At 49.3% G+C, this 22,249-nt stretch overlaps 1 protein-coding gene across 3 annotated transcripts in view; it reads right to left on the reverse strand.

The window, feature by feature from the left end:
* The window catches only part of LOC144792935 (mitochondrial ubiquitin ligase activator of nfkb 1-A-like), an 81,754-nt gene extending 75,296 nt beyond the window's left edge, over nt 1-6,458 (reverse strand). The window contains exon 1 of one of the 3 annotated variants that reach the window (XM_078668140.1): nt 6,346-6,458. Coding sequence is in view for 1 of the 3 variants with exons in the window: in XM_078668139.1 (XP_078524265.1) it covers nt 6,317-6,338 (22 nt within the window). In the remaining 2 variants the exon portion in view is untranslated. Of the gene's footprint in view, nt 1-6,214 lie in introns of all 3 variants that reach the window. The other 2 variants (XM_078668139.1, XM_078668141.1) reach the window with 2 other exon arrangements.
* Nucleotides 6,459-22,249: the final 15,791 nt, after the last annotated feature.

Consider the following 22,249-nt stretch of genomic DNA (forward strand, 5'->3'; position numbering starts at 1 on the left):
CAATATAGCATCAATCAGTAGCAGTCACAATACACAAGAACACGTCGCCAAGGGTAGGAGCAATGAGGTTTAAGTTTTAAATTTAATCTAAAGAAAATCAATGAAGAATAGATGCAAGAAGAGCTGAGTCCGTACAATAACTTCACAACCTGGGTAGGTAGCATAATGAAGATCAACAGTAGAGATAAACATTCCACGGTATTGCAATATAATGCAGAACAGCAGGAGTATCAGTACTCATTTACGCATCACCTACAGTGCCACCCACTCCCCACTAATCCCTTGTCAGACCCAGAGCAGAAAAAGGAACAAGAAAGCGCAGAAATGATAGAAAAAACAAGGCCCATAGAAACCAAAAAGAAAAACTAAATCCACCCCCCCACCCTACAACAATCCGGAGGCTACGGCCTACCCCCCCCCGGTAAAGTGCCTGTCGCCCTATAAAGAACCCGAAATACAGAGAAGAGAAGAAAAGAAAAGAAAAGAAATAAGATTCTCACTCATGAAGAGGAGAAAAGGTAAAGAAAAAACTTTCACAAGTGATAAAGGGAGCAAGGAAAGACATTCCCGGATCCCCATTAAAGAAGGTGGGGAGGAGCCAACAAAATAACAGATCTCCCGGACATCCAGCCAAAAAGGATACAGACGTCATTAGAGTCTAGAAGGACACAGGCCGAAAAACAAGGGGGTTACAAATGCGGTACACAAGAGCGCGAACCGGACCCATAAAACACCCCCCCATGTGTAGAGTAGACAACCGGATATGAGCAGTCCCAAATCATAATCGAAGGTGTCAGGAGAAACAAGAAGGAAAACAGATGTGAAGAACTGAAGCGTTGATACGCGCCAAAGAGGCGCCATAGGTATAAATCACAGAAAATAGGCCAATGCAAGTGAAAACCCGGGACCCCCTAGTGTCATATAAGTTGCAAACGATCACTACATCATGGTACCCGCCCGAAACCCGCCCCAACCAGAGCAAAGACTAAGATGGCCGCCCCAGGCAGTGCAGAGACTAAGAGAAATAAAATGGACGCCACCCTTTACAGGCAAACCCCCGTCCCATTGGACAGTACATAACCCTCCATAAGTGTCGATCCCCTCCACAACATAGGAATAAGATGGAAACAAATATAGGCTCAATAGCCATCAACCGCATCTTCTGTCCCCGAGCAACCCGCCCGCAAAACAACAGTCGCCCCACAGAGAGGAACCAAAAATGATAGAACACAATACTTGCGACTTGAAATGAAGGGAGAGGCCAGCGCACAGAACAGGAGAGACAGTACGGAATAGGTAGAAGTCTCACAGAATGCATAATCAACACATCTACAATGTATCAGACCGGGGTCACAACCAAGTGGACAGTCAGTGTCAATAGGGAAAAAGTCATCAACCCTGTCCCGAGCGTCGAAATCCCACCAGGCAGAGCCACAGCGAAGCAGAGAAACAATATGGCAACAGAGAGAGTGTGAGTGTCGCAGGAACACAAAATGGCCGTCGAGATCCAACAGTAACTCCATCAGCTGTAGTAGTGAGTTCCCTAGGAACCTGCAGAGCATACGAGTTCTTTGAAGGCAAAGTCGGAGGGCACAATCCAGGGGCCCGTGATGAGGTCGACAACGGTGTAGAAATGCCCCAAGGCACTTGCGACGAGCAGTCCAACAATGTTACACTCTCCGGTGAAAGGAGAAACAAAGTATCTCTGGTAAAGGCAGCAGGCAGACAATCTCGGGCACCGGTCAATTCGGGAGCGAGCACCTCTGTCCCGTAGGCTGAAGGAAGCACTGTATCGCAATGAAGCGCAAGCGGAGACGAGGGTAGACGTGGCGGGGTCAGTATATTGCAGTCCCATCGCAGCGACGACGCCATGTCGTCCAGCTTCTTCCACAGCACTTGGCAGCCTTGGCGCATATCAGCGCGGAGGACATGCAGGGCAGTCAGGAGGGTTTCGAGAGAAATTGCAGGCTGAAGCCCCGGGCTCTCACTTCCCAAGGGGGGTATTTGGGAATCTGACCCCGTCGCAGGCGGGGTAACACAGGCCAGTGACAGGGACGGGCGCTCTCCCCCACACCCCGGTGCCTCCAACAAAGCCATCACGGCGAAAGTCCGGGGAAATCACAGGATAGTCGTGGCCCAGGCGAGCGTCATTGCGGGGCTAAAGCATTTATAAAGTACAGCACCAGTAAGGCACACAGCGCGGAGAGGCGCCCCGTATCATAGGGGGTAGCGAGGCGCGGGGCCTGGCAAGCACAGGCTATCAAACATGGCCGTGCAACACTCTCCGTCCGTACCTGCCCCAAACAAAGGATGTGCTGCGATAGGGTGCCTCAGCTCCATGAGCGCTCGTTCCTGGCCTCCTTCTGCAATCGCCGCACGCGTCGCAGCACAGACAGTGCTCCGTGAGGTCCCCACCAGAGCCCAGGTCTTCAGTGCCGATAAGGTATCCTGGCCGCCATCAGGTCTCCGGGGAACGGCAAAGAGCCCCTGTGCAGACGGGCTCCCGGGCTGCGGGCATCACCGCGGCTATCTCCGGCCGCCGGGCAGGTCGAGAGACCAGGATCACACCTCTGGAATCAGCGCCGCGCCGCCCTCCATCCGGTAGTGAAATGCATCAGGATATATGCCAGGATCACGGAGCGGCGGTAACAGGCTGAAGGAGCCGGGAGCCTACAGGTCTGCTCCGGACGCCATCTTGGCTCCTCCCCTTCAACCCATTTCTTGACCTTTACGGCCATCTAGCACACACAGGAGGTCAACTTTGTAAATATGTCTACTTATATGGAGGGAAGGGCGGCTACCGCTTGCTGCCCGCGACCCACGTGACTCTGGCGGCATGGACGAGGGCAATTAGGACCATGGGGTGGGTGACGAAAGCCACCCCACTCTGGGAGGGGACCCGCTTCAGGGAATTAAATACGCTCACTGGGTTCGGGCCTGGGATCACCTTGGAATTTCCATGATAGGTAACATAGTTGAGAAAGGAGATTTCATAATTTGGGCCAAACTTCAACAAGAATACAATCTGAGTGACTCACAATTCCTTAAATACGCACAACTGCGTTACGCATGGCTGGCGGAAAATGTTTCGTGTGACCAACATCCGGGATATGCAGACCTTAGAGGGTAGACTCCTGCAAGAGGAGCTCACCCACAAGACGATCTCACTCACATACAAAACCATTAACAACAATATTCCCGACGGGCTGGTGAGACTTTGGTCGCGATGGGAGAGTGAAGTGGGGGTCATGGAAGACAGACTGGGAGGCGTTGTTGATGCACCCCAGGGAGGTGGCCATAAAGGCGAGACTCCAACTCATTCGGTTGAAGATACTACATCGGTCTTATTACGACAGAGACAGACTACATAGAATGGGGAGGACATAGTCTCCACTCTGCTTGGGCGCCGTAGCGACCACTGGCGGTTTCTTTCACACGATCTGGACATATCCTGAAATTCAATCATTCTGGGCACAAGTGCTGGGACTACTAGGTACTGTCCTGGGGGTGGCGTTAATGGACCCCAGGTTCGTGATAGTAGGGATACCGAGTGAGGTTGACATTACCAGAGCGCAGCTGATCTTTGCTTCCCTAGGGCTGGTGGTCGCAAAAAGAGACATTGCCAGGAAATGAGGAGTGGCAGACAAGCCGACTATTCAGGAATGGACGTGAGGCATGGACATGTACATGATAGCTGAGCAGACCACATATCGTAACAGAGGGTGCCCCAAGAAATTCCACAGAGTCTGGGACCCCTGGCGACGACACTTTGGACTCGACATGGGGGGAGATACACAACAGTCTGCGACATACACCACACAATTACACTAGACTCAGGGGCCAGATGATGTGGTACATTCATGATCACTGGAGAGGCCCAGACACCACCGTTTCTGGACTCCAGGTGTATAAATGCGAACGTAGTGTAATGACATGGGTAGGAAATACTGGTATATGTGAATTCCAGGGTGAGAGTGAGAGACGACCTGGTGTGGGTGGGAAAATGTATGCATTAATTTTGATTGGAGAGGTGTGGTGCAGCGGCCAGGGCAGTTGACTTTGAAGCACAGGGTTCACGGTTTGATCCCCGGCTCCGGTGGCAGCTCAGCTCAGCACCATGTGACTCTGGGCAATAGCTCACTTAATTTCCACGACGGAACCCAGCGCCTTAATACCCGTAAGGGTGACTAGTTCGCGCTTTACAAATACGGATTTACATTTATTGATTTGTAATCCTGTTTCGGTGGAGATCTTATGCAAACTTGTACTGCGCTGTTTGTTCAGTTTTAAAAATAAAACTACATTAGAAAGAAAAAACTTTGTAAATATGTATTTTACTCCTGTTTTAACCTAACTCGGGCACTTTTCTATTTTTTACAATACAAAATATGTAACTTATTAGCGTTGTAACTGCCTGTATGTAACTTGTTAGCGTGTTCAGTCTATCTTGTGTACCTTTGTAACTGTATATATGTATTGTATTGTATTGTATTGTAATTGCATTTATATAGCGCTTGCTACTCCTGACGAGCCTTTGAAACGCTTTTTCGGCGAGTAGCATGCTACTCCAGGACCCATAGAGGATTAGTGCTGAATTAGTATAGTGAAACATGCAAGTACATTTTAAGTGGTGGATAGGTTAGTCAATGATTTGGATTTGGAATGATAGCAGAAGGATAGAGGAGGAGAAAGGTTTGTATTTATATAGAGCTAGTTACCCCTATTGGGGTGTTGACGCACGCTATTCAGGAAGCCCATAAAGGATAAGTGGTGAATTAATATGGTGAAATATGAAGAAATGGTGGATATTAGTCAGTTATTTGGAGTGAGAAGAATAGCGGAGGGATAAAAGGGGAAGAAAGGTTTGCATTCATATAGCACTTGTTACCCCTAATTGGTGTTGAAGCGCGATTCTGGGGAGTAACACGGCACTCCGGAACCCATAAAGGATTAGTGGTGAATTTGTATAGTTGAATTTGAGAAGTGATCATATGTAACTTTTTAAAGTGTTTAGTCTATCTTGTGTACATATGTAACTTTTAGCGTGTTTAGTCTATCTTGTGTACCTTTTGTAACTTCCCTGGTTCTTTTGTAAAGCGCTCTGACACCTTTGGGTAAAGTTCGCTCTATATAAAACTTCATTAAATAAATAGTTACCCCTTTATACACACACGAGTGAAAATACTAGAATGCAAAGAAAATATCTGTGGATAGGTTCCTCATTCATGGACCTAGAAGTCCTGATAGCTTTGGGAAAGGATCCATACCCACGTACGAAACCTGGGATTCATCCTGTACTCCTCCCTCACGATGACCAAGCAAGTCAACGCAGTCTCATCCTCATGTTTCAACACCCTGCGCATGCTCCGAAAGATCTTCCGGTGGATCCCCACCGAAAGACGGTCACCCAGGCCCTCGTCACCAGCCGACTGGACTACGGAAACGCCCTGTACGCAGGAACCACAGCCAAACTTCAGAAACGCCTTCAACGCATACAGAACGCCTCTGCACGACTCATCCTCAACATCCCTCGCCACAGCCACATATCCGCCCACCTGAGAAACCTGCACTGGCTCCCCGTCAGCAAGAGGATCACGTTCAGGCTGCTCACCTATGCACACAAAGTGCTCCACAACATGGGCCCCGAATACCTCAACAGCCGCCTCTCGTTCTACACTCCCACCCGAGAGCTCCGCTCCACCTGCCTCGCCAGCGTCCCACGGATTCGCAGAACCACCACCGGAGGAAGATCGTTCTCCTACCTAGCAGCCAAGACATGGAACTCCCTCCCCGCACACCTAGGACTGACCCAAGACCATCTCACCTTCAGGAAACACCTGAAGACCTGGCTATTTGAACAATAGTAGGCACCCCCTCTCTTCAGCGCCTTGAGACCCTCACGGGTGAGTAGCGCGCTTTACAAATGTATTGATTGATTGATTGATACCAATGCATTAAAACCCACCTGTATGCCCATGGTCACGTCGAGGTTTAGAAAGGAACATTTGAACATTGTTGTGATTTTAGCTATCTGAAACAGCTATAACTCGCTACTTAAAACCTCAAACAAAACTGCTCATAACTGCAGGTTGTTAAACTAACCTGTGATCCTTGCGTCCCCTTACTAACAATTATCTGTCAAATCCGTCACTCATCCCAGACGTGACGTCACAGATTTCTGTCGAAACAAGGGAAGTGTTTCACTTTCACCTACATCAGCAAACAGACAGCAAGTGACAGCATCACTTTCCTCCGATTAATTCTCCCCGCTAGACGCTCTTGTTCGCCCCAACAGACCCAAGCCCACTTCCCCTACCTTTTAACCCTGCTCCAGGCATCACCTACCCCACTCCTGGCCTACTCGTCACTCTTCCACCTGGGCCGGTTGTCAGGTTCTGCTGCACCCCGGTAACCGAGGCCAAGGTGAGCCGGTCAACAGCACGTCTCACTGGGACTCGTAGTCCGCAGGAGCTCCATGCCCTGCAGAATCCAGGGAAAATGGCGTTAGTGGGACTACAAATCCCAGCGCCCCCGTTTCTGTACCATGGTGTCACAATTTCTGTGTGAACTACAACACCCAGTAAACGAATAGCGCGAGCCGGTGACGGGGCACCCAGACGCAAGGCCGCCGTAGAACGCGTCATCATGTCATCTGGATTTTGCGTCCCTCTTTGAATGAGCAACTGAAACGGACGTGTATTGAGAGTTTTTAGAAATAACGCACAACGTTTGCGTGCAGGCTCTGTAAGAGTAATTTGCTTTATCATTTTAATCTTTTTATACAATATGTAATGCCTTTACAGTGGTTATTCAACATTTTATATTTGAATAATGATACACCTTCTAACATGTTTTTTTTTCGTGAATATTTTATATAGCGCGAACTCGACCCAAAGGTATTGGAGCGCTATAAATGAGCACCGTATTTACATTACACATGCAGGCACGTGTGGTAAAGTGTGGTACTGGAAACTGGCGTGTTTATTTATCATATTGAAAAACCTGCAGTTTAAATGATTGTAAACATTTTCATTTAAATATTTCTTCTGGATCTAAAAAATAGACTTACCTTAAAACCCGTTTATACCGCAGACTGCTTAACAAAACACAGAAAATGACTGGAGTGCTGACTTCAAAATGATGGACCACCCCTGGGCGCCATGATAACCAACAAATCATAATTAAAATCCACTTTTTTGCGCAGCAGCCAACAGACCAGATTTGTCCGTTGCAGGGCCCGAGGGGCGACGCGCCGATGTGGGCAGTAGCAGCCCCCTCATCTAAGAGCGTAAAATATATGAGCAGCCCCGTCTAAAGAACCAAATTTCACAAGAGTGCGAGGTGCCCCCCCCCCCTACCGACTCCCGTGGCGTTGAAGAAAAGAGAAGTGCCATCACAGCACTGTAAACCTGGACAGTGTCCTCCTGTAATGCAGCTCATGTTCCCAGCCAAGCAGCGGAGCTTGGCCGCAACCAGCTGAAAAGTGCGCAGCAAGGCCTGGCTTGCTGCTCCAATAACGCAACATTGCCCACAGGGCAAGAAAGACTGCAGTGGCCTCCGCATGTGAAGCGACCGGAGCGCAAGAAGCGGCCGGAGGCCCACATCGCGGCTCTCCCCAGAAGCAGCGGGAGAGCCGCTCATCAATTATGCGGCACAGCCCATAGTGCCTTGCAGACCAAAATCGGACGATCTGGAGCGTCTGCTGCTGGGGCCGCCGATACTTCCAGTGGCTGCTCTGCCGTGATATCGGCAATATCCACCCCTGGCGATAACACCTCAAGATGGCGCCAGAGGTGAAACGGAGGTAGAAGTGGGGGGGCCGCAGTAAAACGGACCCACTTTATGAGGTAACAATGCGGGGGCAGCGACATCAGGAGCGGGTCCCCTGCTGCCCTTTCATCTTCCCCGGCGGGCACCCGCAGCTGGTGCAGCACGTGATCGCCGGATCTACAGCCTCCATCCACCTGTGTGGCCGGACCGCAGTGTGTGGATGGGGCCCATGGCCACAGCGGACGGGCGGGACAGGTTACACGACCGGGAGAGGATTTTAATTACAGCGCTCACCCCCTACATATGACGACGCCGCTAATGCCCCCCTGGGAGAGCCAAGATAGACATCAGCTTTTTGTCGAGCATGAAAGCTGGGTGGAGACCTGGGGATTTGTTTTAACACCCCTCCAGCTAATGACACGGGTGGACTGTGGTGTCCAGTACAGGAGCGTGGGAGCATTTAGACCAGGGATCATGTGTGTGCAGCAGTAGTGAAAGGAGGTGCAAATACTGAAGATGCTCCTCCTTTTGACTGTCTGGCTCCTTTTCCCCTCTTGTTTTTCCTCCGTTGGGTCAGCTCCCTGGTTTTCTTTGGACTTGGCCCTCGTAACTTTTGGACTGGAACTCGTGTGCGCCCCGCCATTATGGGATCTACTCCTGTTGTCGCTCTTGCCCTGGGTGCATCTTGCCATGTTGAGAGGGTTTCCATCGATGCCCACGACCCGGGTCTGCCATTTTGTTGATGCTTGTCCTTTCCTTTGGAGCCTTGGATTCCATCCTGCTGACCTTCAGACATTTCACTTACGCTGGACTACCTTATCTCTTTCTCCCCCTCAGGTCCCCCTCTCTCCTCTCACCAATCTCAGCCTCCTACTCTTCTCCCCCACATACCACTCTCTACCCCTTTTTTTTTTTTTTTTTTTTTAAAAGTATCTTTATTTCTCTTTTCACTCGGTAAATATGTGATATATACTTGTCCAAGCCGAATCGTTGGTAAAATGGAATCCTGAGAAAATCTACTATTTGTATATATATACTTCCTTGAGTGACTTTACAACTTGTACATTTGCAATTTGTATCTCTTCCCTGTGTGACTTTACAACTTGTACATTTGCAATAATTTTTTTCCTCATTGTATCTTTTATGTAACTCCTCTAATCCTAAATCCTTATGTATCGCAACTGGTTCTTTTGTAAAGCGCTCTGACACCTTCGGGTAATGTTCGCTCTATACAAAATCGCATTAAATACATTTATTGCAGGGTTGGATTGGGATAAAAAATCGGCATATTGCCTTTCTGCTTCGGCGAAGTTTTATAAAAAGAAGGTGGGGGGCTCTGACAGAGGCATGTTTTCTTAACTTTACTTAGATTTAAAAAAATGCACAGATTTATTCACACTGGTGAAACACACCTGAATACAAGTGAGGTCACTTCTGTTCAGGCCCCCTTCCCCTGCGCAATCTGCATACATTAATGGGCCGGCCCAGCGAAAGAAAGGGGGTGACATCTCGGCCCGTTGTTAAAAGGTGAGGTAACAGAGACCCATCTGCCTCCAGAAAGGCCACTCAGGCAGCCACTGGGCCGCTGGCAGCATCCGAACAACACATACACCGTCCAAATCGGTCAGCAGGCTGCCCAAAAAAAGCAGCCCACAGCTGGAACTCGGATACTGGCCCCTCGGCCATTGACCGACTGACCGCCTTACCAACCAGACCCTGCTTTATTGTGTTAGCTACGAATTGTAGTAGTAAGAGAGACCCCTTCAGAGGCATCATCTACAGATTGCTATGGTCGAACAAAGCTCCCAAGCTGCCCAAGACCATGCTAGTCTAGTTTGGCAGGGCCCTGTTTTTAGGTCGAGCTATTACATCCCACAGGGATTAATAGCTCAAACATATAGTAGTTGAAACAAAGTCTTGACCAAGCAAGGATTGTCTCCAATGCATGTGAGGTAATCAAGCGTTAGGCTTCGCCAGCGCGCGCTTGGTCTCACTTCTCACTCACACCCCCTCCTTCCCTCCCACTCGCTCGCTCCCCTGCTCCCCGCCCCCCACCCGACTTGAAAGGAAGCCTCACACACCGACATTTGTCTCTCTTACAGCACCATCAGACATGAAAGGCTGCTGCTCCCCCGCCCACCCTCCCCCCCTCACAGCAATGCCAAGAGCTTATTTCTTCTACCTTTGTTAAGAATTATGTGGTGAATTACCGGTTTCATGCCTCTCACTCACGAAGGCAACGCATTTATATATAACCCTACTAAACCTTTTTTCGGCACAGAATCCAGTGTGCTGTTATTACATTTCTCTCAGTGTCCCGTTTGTGAGTCGGAGGAAGGATGTGTCATCCCTGCAGGGTAACTATTACTAGCTATTGCCGTGATCCCGCCCGTGAACAATGCACATGACTCAAAAGATCCTGCCCACTTGCACTGTACAAAGTCCCGTGACTGGACCCTCTTCACTTCTCTAAACTCGGTCCTTGAGACCTCGCTCACATTTACTTTCTTTATTTACCCCTTCCCACCCCAGTACCTCCCCCGTTGCCCCCCTGCTTAGATAGTGTCCTAAAGTCTGCTCGCAAACTGCCTCCCTTCCCGTTCCTCCTCACGTCCACTGTCCCAGGTCAGTCCGTGTTTTCCTCTTCACGTTTCAGTGCCTTAAGGCTGTCATTCTCTATTAAAAGACCGCCATTTACGACCCTGCTGACAGAAGCTGTGCTAAGGCCGGTCCCTGCTACCGCCCTCTCCTCACCTCCTTGTCTTCTTGTGGCTGGAGTGTGACCCTGTCTCGCTATTTCCTCTTGCTGCTGTTCATTGTTTATCTGTTCCCTTCCTCCCCCTCCCCTTCCTGCTTACATTCACTGTCCTGAAGCCCTTCTCACTTTCTGTCCCGCGGCTAGCCCTTCTCACTTTCTCTTTCCCTCGGCTAGCCCAGCTCACATTCAAGTCCTGAAGCCCTTCTCACTTTCTCTGTCCCGCGGATAGCCCAGCTCACATTCACTGTCCTGAAGCCCTTATCACTTTCTGTCCCGCGGCTAGCCCAGCTCACATTCAAGTCCTGAGGCCCTTCTCACTTTCTGTCCCGCGGCTAGCCCAGCTCACATTCAAGTCCTGAAGCCCTTCTCACTTTCTCTGTCCCGCGGCTAGCCCAGCTCACATTCACTGCCCTGAAGCCTGTCATACTTTCTCTGTCCCAGGACTAGCCCAGCTCACATTTACTGTCCTGAAGCCTGTCTCACTTTCTCTGTCCCGCGGATAGCCCAGCTCACATTCACTGTCCTGAAGCCCGTCTCAGGTTCTCTGTCCCACGTCTAGCCCATCTCACATTCACTGTCCTGAAGCCCTTCTCACTTTCTCTGTCCCTCGGCTAGCCCAGCTCACAGTCATTGTCCTGAAGCCTGTCTCACTTTCTCTGTCCCGCGGATAGCCCAGCTCACATTCACTGTCCTGAAGCCCTTCTCACTTTCTCTTTACCTCGGCCTGCCCAGCTCACAGTCATTGTCCTGAAGCCTGTCTCACTTTCTCTGTCCCGCGGATAGCCCAGCTCACCATCACTGTCCTGAAGCCCTTCTCACTTTCTCTGTCCCTCGGCTAGCCCAGCTCACATTCAAGTCCTGAAGCCCTTCTCACTTTCTGTCCCGCGGCTAGCCCAGCTCACATTCAAGTCCTGAAGCCCTTCTCACTTTCTGTCCCGCGGCTAGCCCAGCTCACATTCAAGTCCTGAAGCCCTTCTCACTTTCTCTGTCCCGCGGCTAGCCCAGCTCACATTCACTGCCCTGAAGCCCGTCATACTTTCTCTGTCCCAGGACTAGCCCAGCTCACATTTACTGTCCTGAAGCCTGTCTCACTTTCTCTGTCCCGCGGATAGCCCAGCTCACATTCACTGTCCTGAAGCCCGTCTCAGGTTCTCTGTCCCACGGCTAGCCCATCTCACATTCACTGTCCTGAAGCCCTTCTCACTTTCTCTGTCCCTCGGCTAGCCCAGCTCACAGTCATTGTCCTGAAGCCCTTCTCACTTTCTCTGTCCCGCGGATAGCCCAGCTCACATTCACTGTCCTGAAGCCCTTCTCACTTTCTCTTTACCTCGGCTAGCCCAGCTCACAGTCATTGTCCTGAAGCCTGTCTCACTTTCTCTGTCCCGCGGATAGCCCAGCTCACAGTCATTGTCCTGAGGCCTGTCTCACTTTCTCTGTCCCGTGGATAGCCCAGCTCACAGTCATTGTCCTGAAGCCTGTCTCACTTTCTCTGTCCCGCGGATAGCCCAGCTCACAGTCATTGTCCTGAAGCCTGTCTCACTTTCTCTGTCCCTCGGCTAGCCCAGCTCACATTCAGTGTCCTGAAGCCCTTCTCACTTTCTCTTTCCCTCGGCTAGCCCAGCTCACAGTCATTGTCCTGAAGCCTATCTCACTTTCTCTGTCCAGCGGATAGCCCAGCTCACCATCACTGTCCTGAAGCCCTTCTCACTTTCTCTGTCCCTCGGCTAGCCCAGCTCACAGTCATTGTCCTGAAGCCTATCTCACTTTCTCTGTCCCGCGGATAGCCCAGCTCACCATCACTGTCCTGAAGCCCTTCTCACTTTCTCTGTCCCTCGGCTAGCCCAGCTCACCATCACTGTCCTGAAGCCCTTCTCACTTTCTCTGTCCCGCGGATAGCCCAGCTCACATTCAGTGTCCTGAAGCCCTTCTCACTTTCTCTTTCCCTCGGCTAGCCCAGCTCACATTCAGTGTCCTGAAGCCCTTCTCACTTTCTCTGTCCCGCGGCTAGCCCAGCTCACATTCACTGCCCTGAAGCCCGTCATACTTTCTCTGTCCCAGGACTAGCCCAGCTCACATTTACTGTCCTGAAGCCTGTGTCACTTTCTCTGTCCCTCGGCTAGCCCAGCTCACCATCACTGTCCTGAAGCCCTTCTCACTTTCTCTGTCCCTCGGCTAGCCCAGCTCACCATCACTGTCCTGAAGCCCTTCTCACTTTCTCTGTCCCGCGGATAGCCCAGCTCACATTCACTGTCCTGAAGCCCTTATCACTTTCTGTCCCGCGGCTAGCCCAGCTCACATTCAAGTCCTGAGGCCCTTCTCACTTTCTGTCCCGCGGCTAGCCCAGCTCACATTCAAGTCCTGAAGCCCTTCTCACTTTCTCTGTCCCTCGGCTAGCCCAGCTCACCATCACTGTCCTGAAGCCCTTCTCACTTTCTCTGTCCCTCGGCTAGCCCAGCTCACCATCACTGTCCTGAAGCCATTCTCACTTTCTCTTTCCCTCGGCTAGCCCAGCTCATATTCAGTGTCCTGAAGCCCTTCTCACTTTCTCTTTCCCTCGGCTAGCCCAGCTCACATTCAGTGTCCTGAAGCCCTTCTCACTTTCTCTGTCCCGCGGCTAGCCCAGCTCACATTCACTGCCCTGAAGCCCGTCATACTTTCTCTGTCCCAGGACTAGCCCAGCTCACATTTACTGTCCTGAAGCCTGTGTCACTTTCTCTGTCCCTCGGCTAGCCCAGCTCACCATCACTGTCCTGAAGCCCTTCTCACTTTCTCTGTCCCTCGGCTAGCCCAGCTCACCATCACTGTCCTGAAGCCCTTCTCACTTTCTCTGTCCCTCGGCTAGCCCAGCTCACCATCACTGTCCTGAAGCCCTTCTCACTTTCTCTGTCCCGCGGATAGCCCAGCTCACATTCAGTGTCCTGAAGCCCTTCTCACTTTCTCTGTCCCTCGGCTAGCCCAGCTCACCATCACTGTCCTGAAGCCATTCTCACTTTCTCTTTCCCTCGGCTAGCCCAGCTCACATTCAGTGTCCTGAAGCCCTTCTCACTTTCTCTGTCCCGCGGCTAGCCCAGCTCACATTCACTGCCCTGAAGCCCGTCATACTTTCTCTGTCCCAGGACTAGCCCAGCTCACATTTACTGTCCTGAAGCCTGTGTCACTTTCTCTGTCCCTCGGCTAGCCCAGCTCACCATCACTGTCCTGAAGCCCTTCTCACTTTCTCTGTCCCGCGGATAGCCCAGCTCACATTCAGTGTCCTGAAGCCCTTCTCACTTTCTCTGTCCCACGGATAGCCCAGCTCACATTCACTGCCCTGAAGATCGCCGTCCCTGCCCCGAGGCTAGTCCCTGCTCCTGTTCACTGTCATAATGCTGGCCCACTGAAGCCTGGCTCTCACTGACGCTCAGCAGCTAGTCCCTCATCACATTCACTGTGCTAAGACCAGCGACTGCAATATATAAATCTATATGCGCGTGGGCCATGGAGGAGGCCGCTCACAGCATGGAGGTGCTCATGGACGCTTGGCGGCTGGGATTCAGTGGGGTTGGTTGTTTTGTAGTACAATCTGTTCCAGATTCGCATTATTCCACTATCTATTGGTTCGGCTCAGACTTGCCACTCAGAATCATTCAAAGTGCTCGGTGCCACACAACATAGCTACAGTTTTTGGATTCTATTGCACGTCAGTCAGTTCATTCTTTATTCGGTTTACACTAAAACCATAAAAAGAGATCTTTGCGATTGCAATTTTAAGATCCAATTCATCCATAAAAATGACGAAATAATCCAATAATTTATGTGAATCATTTACTGCGCCTGCCATGAAAACAGACTCATTTTGGTAAGGAAAATCGCAATGTGGTGTGAGCCAGTATGGCACATGTCCCTACCTTGGAATACTAAAAAAGATTCTACTGTATTTATGTTCAGAGTAAACAGAAATGGGGCGACGACGCAACCCTTAACACCTTAAGAGATCTGCCCCAAGCCACTGGCCAATCACACTCTGTCTCTTCCACACTCTCTCTCTTACACACTCTCTCTCTCACACACTCTCTCACTACCTCTCTCTCCCTACCTCACTACCTCACCTTCTCTCCCTACCTCACTACCTCACTCTCTACCTCACTCACACACTCTCTCCCTTACACACTCTCCCTTACACACTCTCTCCCTTACACACTCTCTCTCTCACACACTCTCTCTCACACACACTCACTCTCACAAACACTCACTCTCACACACTCACACTCTCTCTCACACACACTCTCTCTCACACACACACACTCTCTCTCACACTCTCACACTCTCTCTCTCAAACTCTCACACTCTCTCTCACACTCTCTCACACTCTCTCTCTCACACTCTCACACTCTCTCTCTCTCACACTCTCACTCTCTCTCTCACACTCTCACACTCTCTCTCACACTCTCTCTCTCACACTCTCTCTCTCACACTCTCTCTCACACACTCTCACTCACTCTCTCTCACACTCTCTCTCTCACACTCTCTCTCACACTCTCACGCCTCACACTGCAGCATGCCACACACTGCTGCACGCCTCACACTGCTGCACGCCTCACACTGCTGCACGCCTCACACTGCTGCACACTGCTGCATGCCTCACACTGCTGCACGCCTCACACTGCTGCACACCTCACACTGCTGTACGCCTCACACCGCCGCACACCTCACACTGCTGCACGTCTCACACTGCTGCATTACTCACACTGCTTTCTGCACACTGCTGCACGCCATACACTGCTTCACACCACACACTGCTGCACGTCTCACACTGCTGCATACTGCTGCATTACTCACACTGCTGCACGCCGCACACTGCTGCACGCCGCACACTGCTGCACGCCGCACACTGCTGCATGCCACACACTGCTGCACGCCACACACTGCTACACGCCTCACACCGCTGCACGCCTCACACTGCTGCACGCCTCACACTGCTACACGTCTCACACTGCTGCACGCCTCACACTGCTGCATGCCTCACAACACCACCACATCACTCAGGGACACCACCATATCACTGTAGGACACCACCACATCACTCTGGGACACCACCACATCACTCAGGGACACCACCACATCACTCTGGGACACCACCACATCACTCTGGGAACCACCACATCACTCTGGGACACCACCACATCACTCAGGGACACCACCACATCACATCACTATAGGACACCACCACATCACTCAGGGGCACCACCACATCACTCTGGGACACCACCACATCAGTCTGGGACACCACCACATTACTCTGCTGGGACACCACCACATCACTCTGAGACACCAAAACAGCATCACTCAGCACCACAACAGCATCACTCAGCACCACAACAGCATCACTCAGCACCACAACAGCATCACTCAGCACCACAACAGCACTGTCCTTGCTTGCTACCAACAAGCATTGCCATAGCCAATAGGACTCGCATTAGGAAAGTGTGAGCTATTGGCTTTGTAAATAACAATGCTATTAATTTATATATTTTCAAAGCCAACACATATTAAAAAAAAATGTCATTTACAATGCCAATAGCTCACACTTTCCTAATGCGAGACCTATTGCATTGCAAATGCTTGTTTTTTGTAGTAATGTGGTGGGACTTGGAGTCTTATTAAACCCAGTATAAAGCTATGGCAACAAGGCCCAGAATTCTATCTAGACATGCATAGACCTGGGAAACTTGGTAGCTCTGGTGCTATGCCCTGTAGTGCAGCCTTGCTGTAAACATATTCATGCTGTATGAATTAAGTGTGACAATTCCAAATTTACAGTATTCCAATGGGTGCTTTTAGGTCTTACCTACTAGACAGTGCACACAGTGTTTGTCACAAGACGCATTGTCATACATGCCAACCCTTCTGATTCAGACGATTTCAAGGCTAGTCTCTTGATTCCTAGGTCCCAAAAACAGATTCCTCAGCAGGCTTCTGGCTACAGGGACTTGTTATGTTATGTTATGTTAGGGGTGGTTTTGTATAGCGCTCAGCTACTCCGAGGAGTGTCCCGGCGCTTCAGACCAAACACGGAGCAGAGAACAGGCAAATGGGAGATGAGCGCTACTGGACAAACAGCCATGACACAGCCAAACTTGTCTTGTGTGACTCTGAGTGTGCACTGCAAGTAACCTGCTCCTTTGTCACACTGTCTCTGCCTACCATAGGCTTTCGCCAAGCTCCTGACAGGCAAAGGAAAAATATATCTATTTGCATTTCTAAAATCCGATCCTGCAGCAGCACAGTTGCAAGTCCCATACACAGACTCCCAACATTTTAGTGCAGGGAAGTGGGAGATTTTAAAATAGAAATCAGGAGAATATAATTTCCCCATTGACTTCTATTGCAGAAAATGCAATTTCAGGCAGGAGACAGCTAAAATAAAGCCATTTTCTGCTTGAAAAATCGGGATTCTCCCACCTGAAATGGGGCTATTGGTTTGTATGCATGTGGAGGAGTGTGGCTCAATGGTTAGAGCGGCAGACCCTGATGCAGAGTTCTGGCCAGGGACCAGGGTTCAATTCCCACCTTGGCGGGTCTTCGGCTCAGTTTCCTCGGACCTGACAATTCTCGCTTCGGTGCCTATTCTAATCATGGGCCCCACGCTGCAACTCTGGGCAATAGCTTGCTTAACCTCCACACCGGGCCCAACAGCGCTGGGATGCCTGGCTTCACCCTGGGTGTGCCCAGGAGTGGACACTTCACAGGGAAAGCCAGGAAAGGTTCCACAGTGGTATGAGTAATAGTGCCAGGAAACCGCTTGGTGGCAGTGCGCTCTACAAATACCTTGACATTTACATTTATGCATACATGACAAAAGACCCGATTCCGGCCTCAACAGAAGTCGATGGGAAAAATGCATTCTCCCTATTATTATTTTGAAATCTCCCTCTTTACTCTTCTAAAATGTTGGCATATATGCTTTGCTAGCTTAGAGTCTGCCCGTTGCTTACCATTGATGGCTTTATTGTCACTCTCATTTGCTTGCTTGTTGATTCACCAGCTTGTGTGGACTCTCCTTCCTGTTATGTTTTGTGTACTAGGCATGTTCCATTGGAACCGTAGTATAATGTGGATTCCTGTGCCCAGAGGATTCTGTTTAGAGACAGTTGCGGTCTTAGAGGAACCGTGCAGACCTGTTTCCTGTGTAAGGAGTATTTCATTAGCCCCTTCCATGCTGATGACGGCCCCGTCCGTCATGCATCACGGTGGGCGTGTGCTGATGACGGCTGGGGGCCGTCATGAACCCGCCCACTCATTAAAACGGCCGCACAGGTGCAGAATCGCGGCCGCGCCCAAGGGGTTAAAGGAACAAGTTGCATCCTTGTTCTGCTTGTTTGTCGTACTTGGTGTGTTGCCTAGAGGCACACACTACACTTCCTCTTCCATTGTTTGTCCATCCCCCAGAGCATGAACAAGGTGCTTGAATCTACACGTACACAAATTTCGAAACAAGAAAGAGGAAGATAATGTAATAAAAGCATTGGCAAAGCCAATCGGTCTTGGCAATGCAAGATCTATTGCTTTTGTCAATGTGTTTCAGCATTGCATGGCCAGAGGGTAAGTGTTCCACAGGCAGATGCAGCCCCAAAGTGCCCGCAGATGATACGCCATTACTCCTTTGTGTAACCACGGGCATACATGAACAAGGCATCCCAAATTAAATTTACCATTTGATAGAGAACCAAACACAATATGAAATGTGTCAATTCCCTTTAACAAGTGCCGCCAAAATTACCTAGTACAATCATGATACTTATTTTGTTCACCTCTCAAGAACTTACGGTACCGTGTGCCTTAGTGCATTTCATACTTATGACTTGCATGTTACACATGCATGCTTGCTGCAGGCACCCAACCCACTGAGCTATCTTACTGGCTTAAAGTATCACGGGCAGCAATCAGCAAAATGCAGAGATCATTGCATACGTAGATTGAAATTCAGGAATCCTTTATTAAATGTATTCCTCCTACTACTACGTATTGTTTAGTGGGTCTCTGTTGTGTCTATCTGGTTTGACATAAACATGGTATAGTCTGACCATACCTCCCTTTCAATCAGTGAATTGAATTTACAGCGACCACCTAGATGTCAAGGGCATTGCAAGAAAGTGGTAAGCCAGCTCATTAGGCCACTGTGCTGTTATCACTGGGTCACGTGGCTTGATCCTGGCGGGACTAGCTCAGCCCTTGGATGTTCTGAGATTAATACAATTAATCCTGTTAATTTGTATAACAGTAACAAATTCTTGCTGTACTTAGCTATGTCAGCCTTAAAGTGTTATGTAATTGTATTGTGTTCTTTTGTCCCACTGTTGTGTTCATAGTTCACACAAGGCTTAGAGACCGTGCACGTGCCTCTTTGGTGCCCCTGGTACGTTGCAGTTTCAAAATCTGAGTAATGTGAATTTACTTGGGTGCTGGCATCAACATTTACCAAACCTACAACTCAAAGGCAGGGTGCCATCTGTTGAAAATACCTTTGTTTATTTTATCTTTTGATAAGCCTTTTACTGATTATTGGCTTTTAACCTGCAAATCTGCATCAAAACAAGCCATGTGCTTGCTTATGTACTGTGCGCTGTATTCTAAACCACAAAACACTTATATGACAGATGCATTGCCTGGGAGGGCAGTTGGTGGCATGTGGCGCTTTAAAATGACCATCCAGTGAACTGAAACAAGTCCTTTCCTCAACCTCTTTCATTGGTAACCTGTGAGCCCGCTATGACGAGTTCCTGTTTTTCGTAACTATCTCATGGGCGGGGAGGGAAGTGAGAATGAGTGAGTGAAGGGCAGCTGAAACAAAGTGATCACATGACCTTGCAAGGCAATGGAGACCATGGAGGGTTTTGCTGATGTACTGTGTGCTGTATTGTAAACCACAAAATGCTTACTATACAGATGTATTCCAGCGCCTTGGAGTGCATTTGGTGGCATATGGCTCTTTACAATGACCATCCATTTTTTCCCTTTTTCGTTAAAGTTCCGACTCGGATCGGTCACGAAAAAGAAAACAAATCTCCACCATTTTTAGACGCACAAATGGTGTCCTATAAATGAAGGATGGTGCACCGAAAGAACTGGTCCGTAACAGCAAAGTGGTTTGGAAAAAGTTCCTTTATTATAAACGTTAAAAGGCCTCAGCAAAATGATTCATTGGTTTTTTGAAGCACGGTACTCCGAATCCAGTACATTCCCTTAATATGGGGCGAACTCTACTACAGCGGTGAAGAGGATCGATATATGCCGCTTCGCTTGCTGTTTCTTCTCACATTTGCAGATTTATATTGCCTATCTACATTGTTGAATGATTATGCTGCTGCTGTAGGAGTGATTATTTATCCTCCTTCTCGACCACCTACAATTGACGGTTTATTCTAGATTTATATTGCCTATCTACATTGTTGAATGAATACGCTGCTGCTGTAGGAGTGACTATTTATCCTCCTTCTCGACCAGCTACAATTGACGTTCTATTCTAGCCCTGACGAAGTCCCTTCGGGGACGAAACGCGTTGGCTGAGGCCTTTTAACGTTTGTAATAAAGGAACTTTTTCCAAACCACTTTGCTGTTACGGACCAGTTCTTTCGGTGCACCATCCTTCATTTATACAATTTGGTATCTGCCTAGGCAGCGGAGCTTCTGTGCGGCTAGCACCGGATGTGATTTGCACGATCATCAATATACTTTCTACTATGAAACTCAAGTGCGAACCTTAGTCAGCCGCAGCTTGCTTTTTCTGATATTGCACAAATGGTGTTGTGCCTGCACACAAAATAACACAGCCTGCAACGTCAAATGCTTTAAAAAAATTCTTTAGCTATGCTGCACAGCACTGTAGGAAGCTGGCTGTGTATATACTATATACAGGGTCCAGTGGAACCCCAAAGGTAGGTAGAGGTGAAAGTAGATAGGACCTTACTCTCTATTTGTGGTTGTGTGGGTGAACAGTAAGGCTTTATCAGAGGGTAGTGTTAAGCATTTGTTGTACACACTCAAGCAGCAAATAATGTGACACACTCAAAGACTGAACTCATACCAATTTGTTTGTATAAAAAAATATTGTTTAGTTATATTTATTTTCTAGAACCAAGCAAGCCTGATACTAATAAGTGTAAATGGTACTTTTCAAGGCATGTTGAACGGTTTGTAAATATTTCAATACAGTGGAAATTACTGTTACATTACTTTTTATAACTTTACAGATTACTTTATGGATTACTTTTTCTACATAGTGTGATATGCCTTGATATCACACTGGGACATTTCCTAGAGAAAAGGTAAGTAAAGCAGGTTTTAGGTATTTGCAGTTTTCCAAGTTCTCCTACAAAACTAACTCCACACAATTTTCAAGGAAAAACAGTCAATGTATTCCTATGGAGAAAATGAGGTTATCGGTTAACAGGTAAGTACTTGATTGTGGGAGTTGGTATTCTGGGGTTAGACCCAGGGTTCCCCCCAGGGTCAAGGATGCACTCTTGAAACACCCTCAGCAGTACTAGGACGGCCGGTTGCAGAGTGCTGAGGACCAATGTTATCCAATGGAGGATAGAGGGCCTCCGGTTGGTGGCTGCTCACGAGCAGGCCACAAGGTTGCTGGAGCAAAGCTCCTGGTGTTAGGCGCAGGTCAAAGGGGGATCCGAATTAGCACTCAAAGTACACCTGCAGTGGCACTGGGGCGGCTGGGTGCAGGGTGCTGTTTTGGCGTCGGGCGTCCTGTTGTTTTCAATGGGATTCTCCGGTTTCAACAAAGACTGCAGGCTCGGGGACGAAGATCTTCTGGAGGTGTCCACTGGTTGGAGAGGTAAGTTGGGATGCCTGGGGATGCTGGAACACCATTGGTTGGGACACCCAAGGCTGTGTGGCGTCGGGTGCCGGGGTGTCTTTAGGCGTCTGGTTTTCTTACCAGCTCTAGTCGCAGTCTTGGTGGTCCTCCAGAAAGAGACTGCAAACCCCCGAGAGCAGCAGGCTTTCTACCCAGGAGTCCAGAAACATGTCTGGTGGCGGCAGCTGGCAAGCAGCCACTCAGCCTGGACACCAGTGTTAGGTCGTTTTTCAGGGGGCATCTCTAATATGCCCTCTGAGTGCATTTTTCATTGAACCCACACTGGCATCAGTGTGGGTTTAATGTGCTGAGAAGTTTGATACCAAACTTCCCAGTTTTCAGTAAAGCCAACATGGTGCTGTGGAGTTCGTAATGACAAACTCCCAGCACCATATATTTTTAATGGCAGTACTGCACTTACAATGTCTAACAGTTGGCTTAGACACTGTAGGGGTACAGGGCTCATGCACCTGTACCCTCACCACCGGTATAGTGCAGTCAGCTAGAGGGGTGGCTGACAGGGGCAGGGCAGTGAGTTGTAGGCATGGCACACAGCGGTGTATGCCATGTCGACTCTTCACTTTGTTCTGCACCAAAACACACAGCCTGCAAAGGCAGAGTGTGTGTGTGTGTATAACGGTACAGGGCCTCTAAGGGTGGTACAATGATTGTTGCAGTCCTTAGAAGTCTTCCCTGGCCACAGTGCCCTTGGTACCTGAGGTACCATTTACAAGGGACTGACCGGTGGCCAAAGAGTGCCAATTGGGTCTTGTCTTAATACAGTTTTTGGGAAAGAACATAGGCACTGTGTACCTTTTTGGCAGGAACCCAGGGCACACTCAGTCAAAGTACATTAGCAGTTTAGAAAAAAG

Source organism: Lissotriton helveticus, chromosome 11, assembly GCF_964261635.1.
Source record: "Lissotriton helveticus chromosome 11, aLisHel1.1, whole genome shotgun sequence".
Classification (NCBI taxonomy): Eukaryota; Metazoa; Chordata; class Amphibia; order Caudata; family Salamandridae; genus Lissotriton; species Lissotriton helveticus.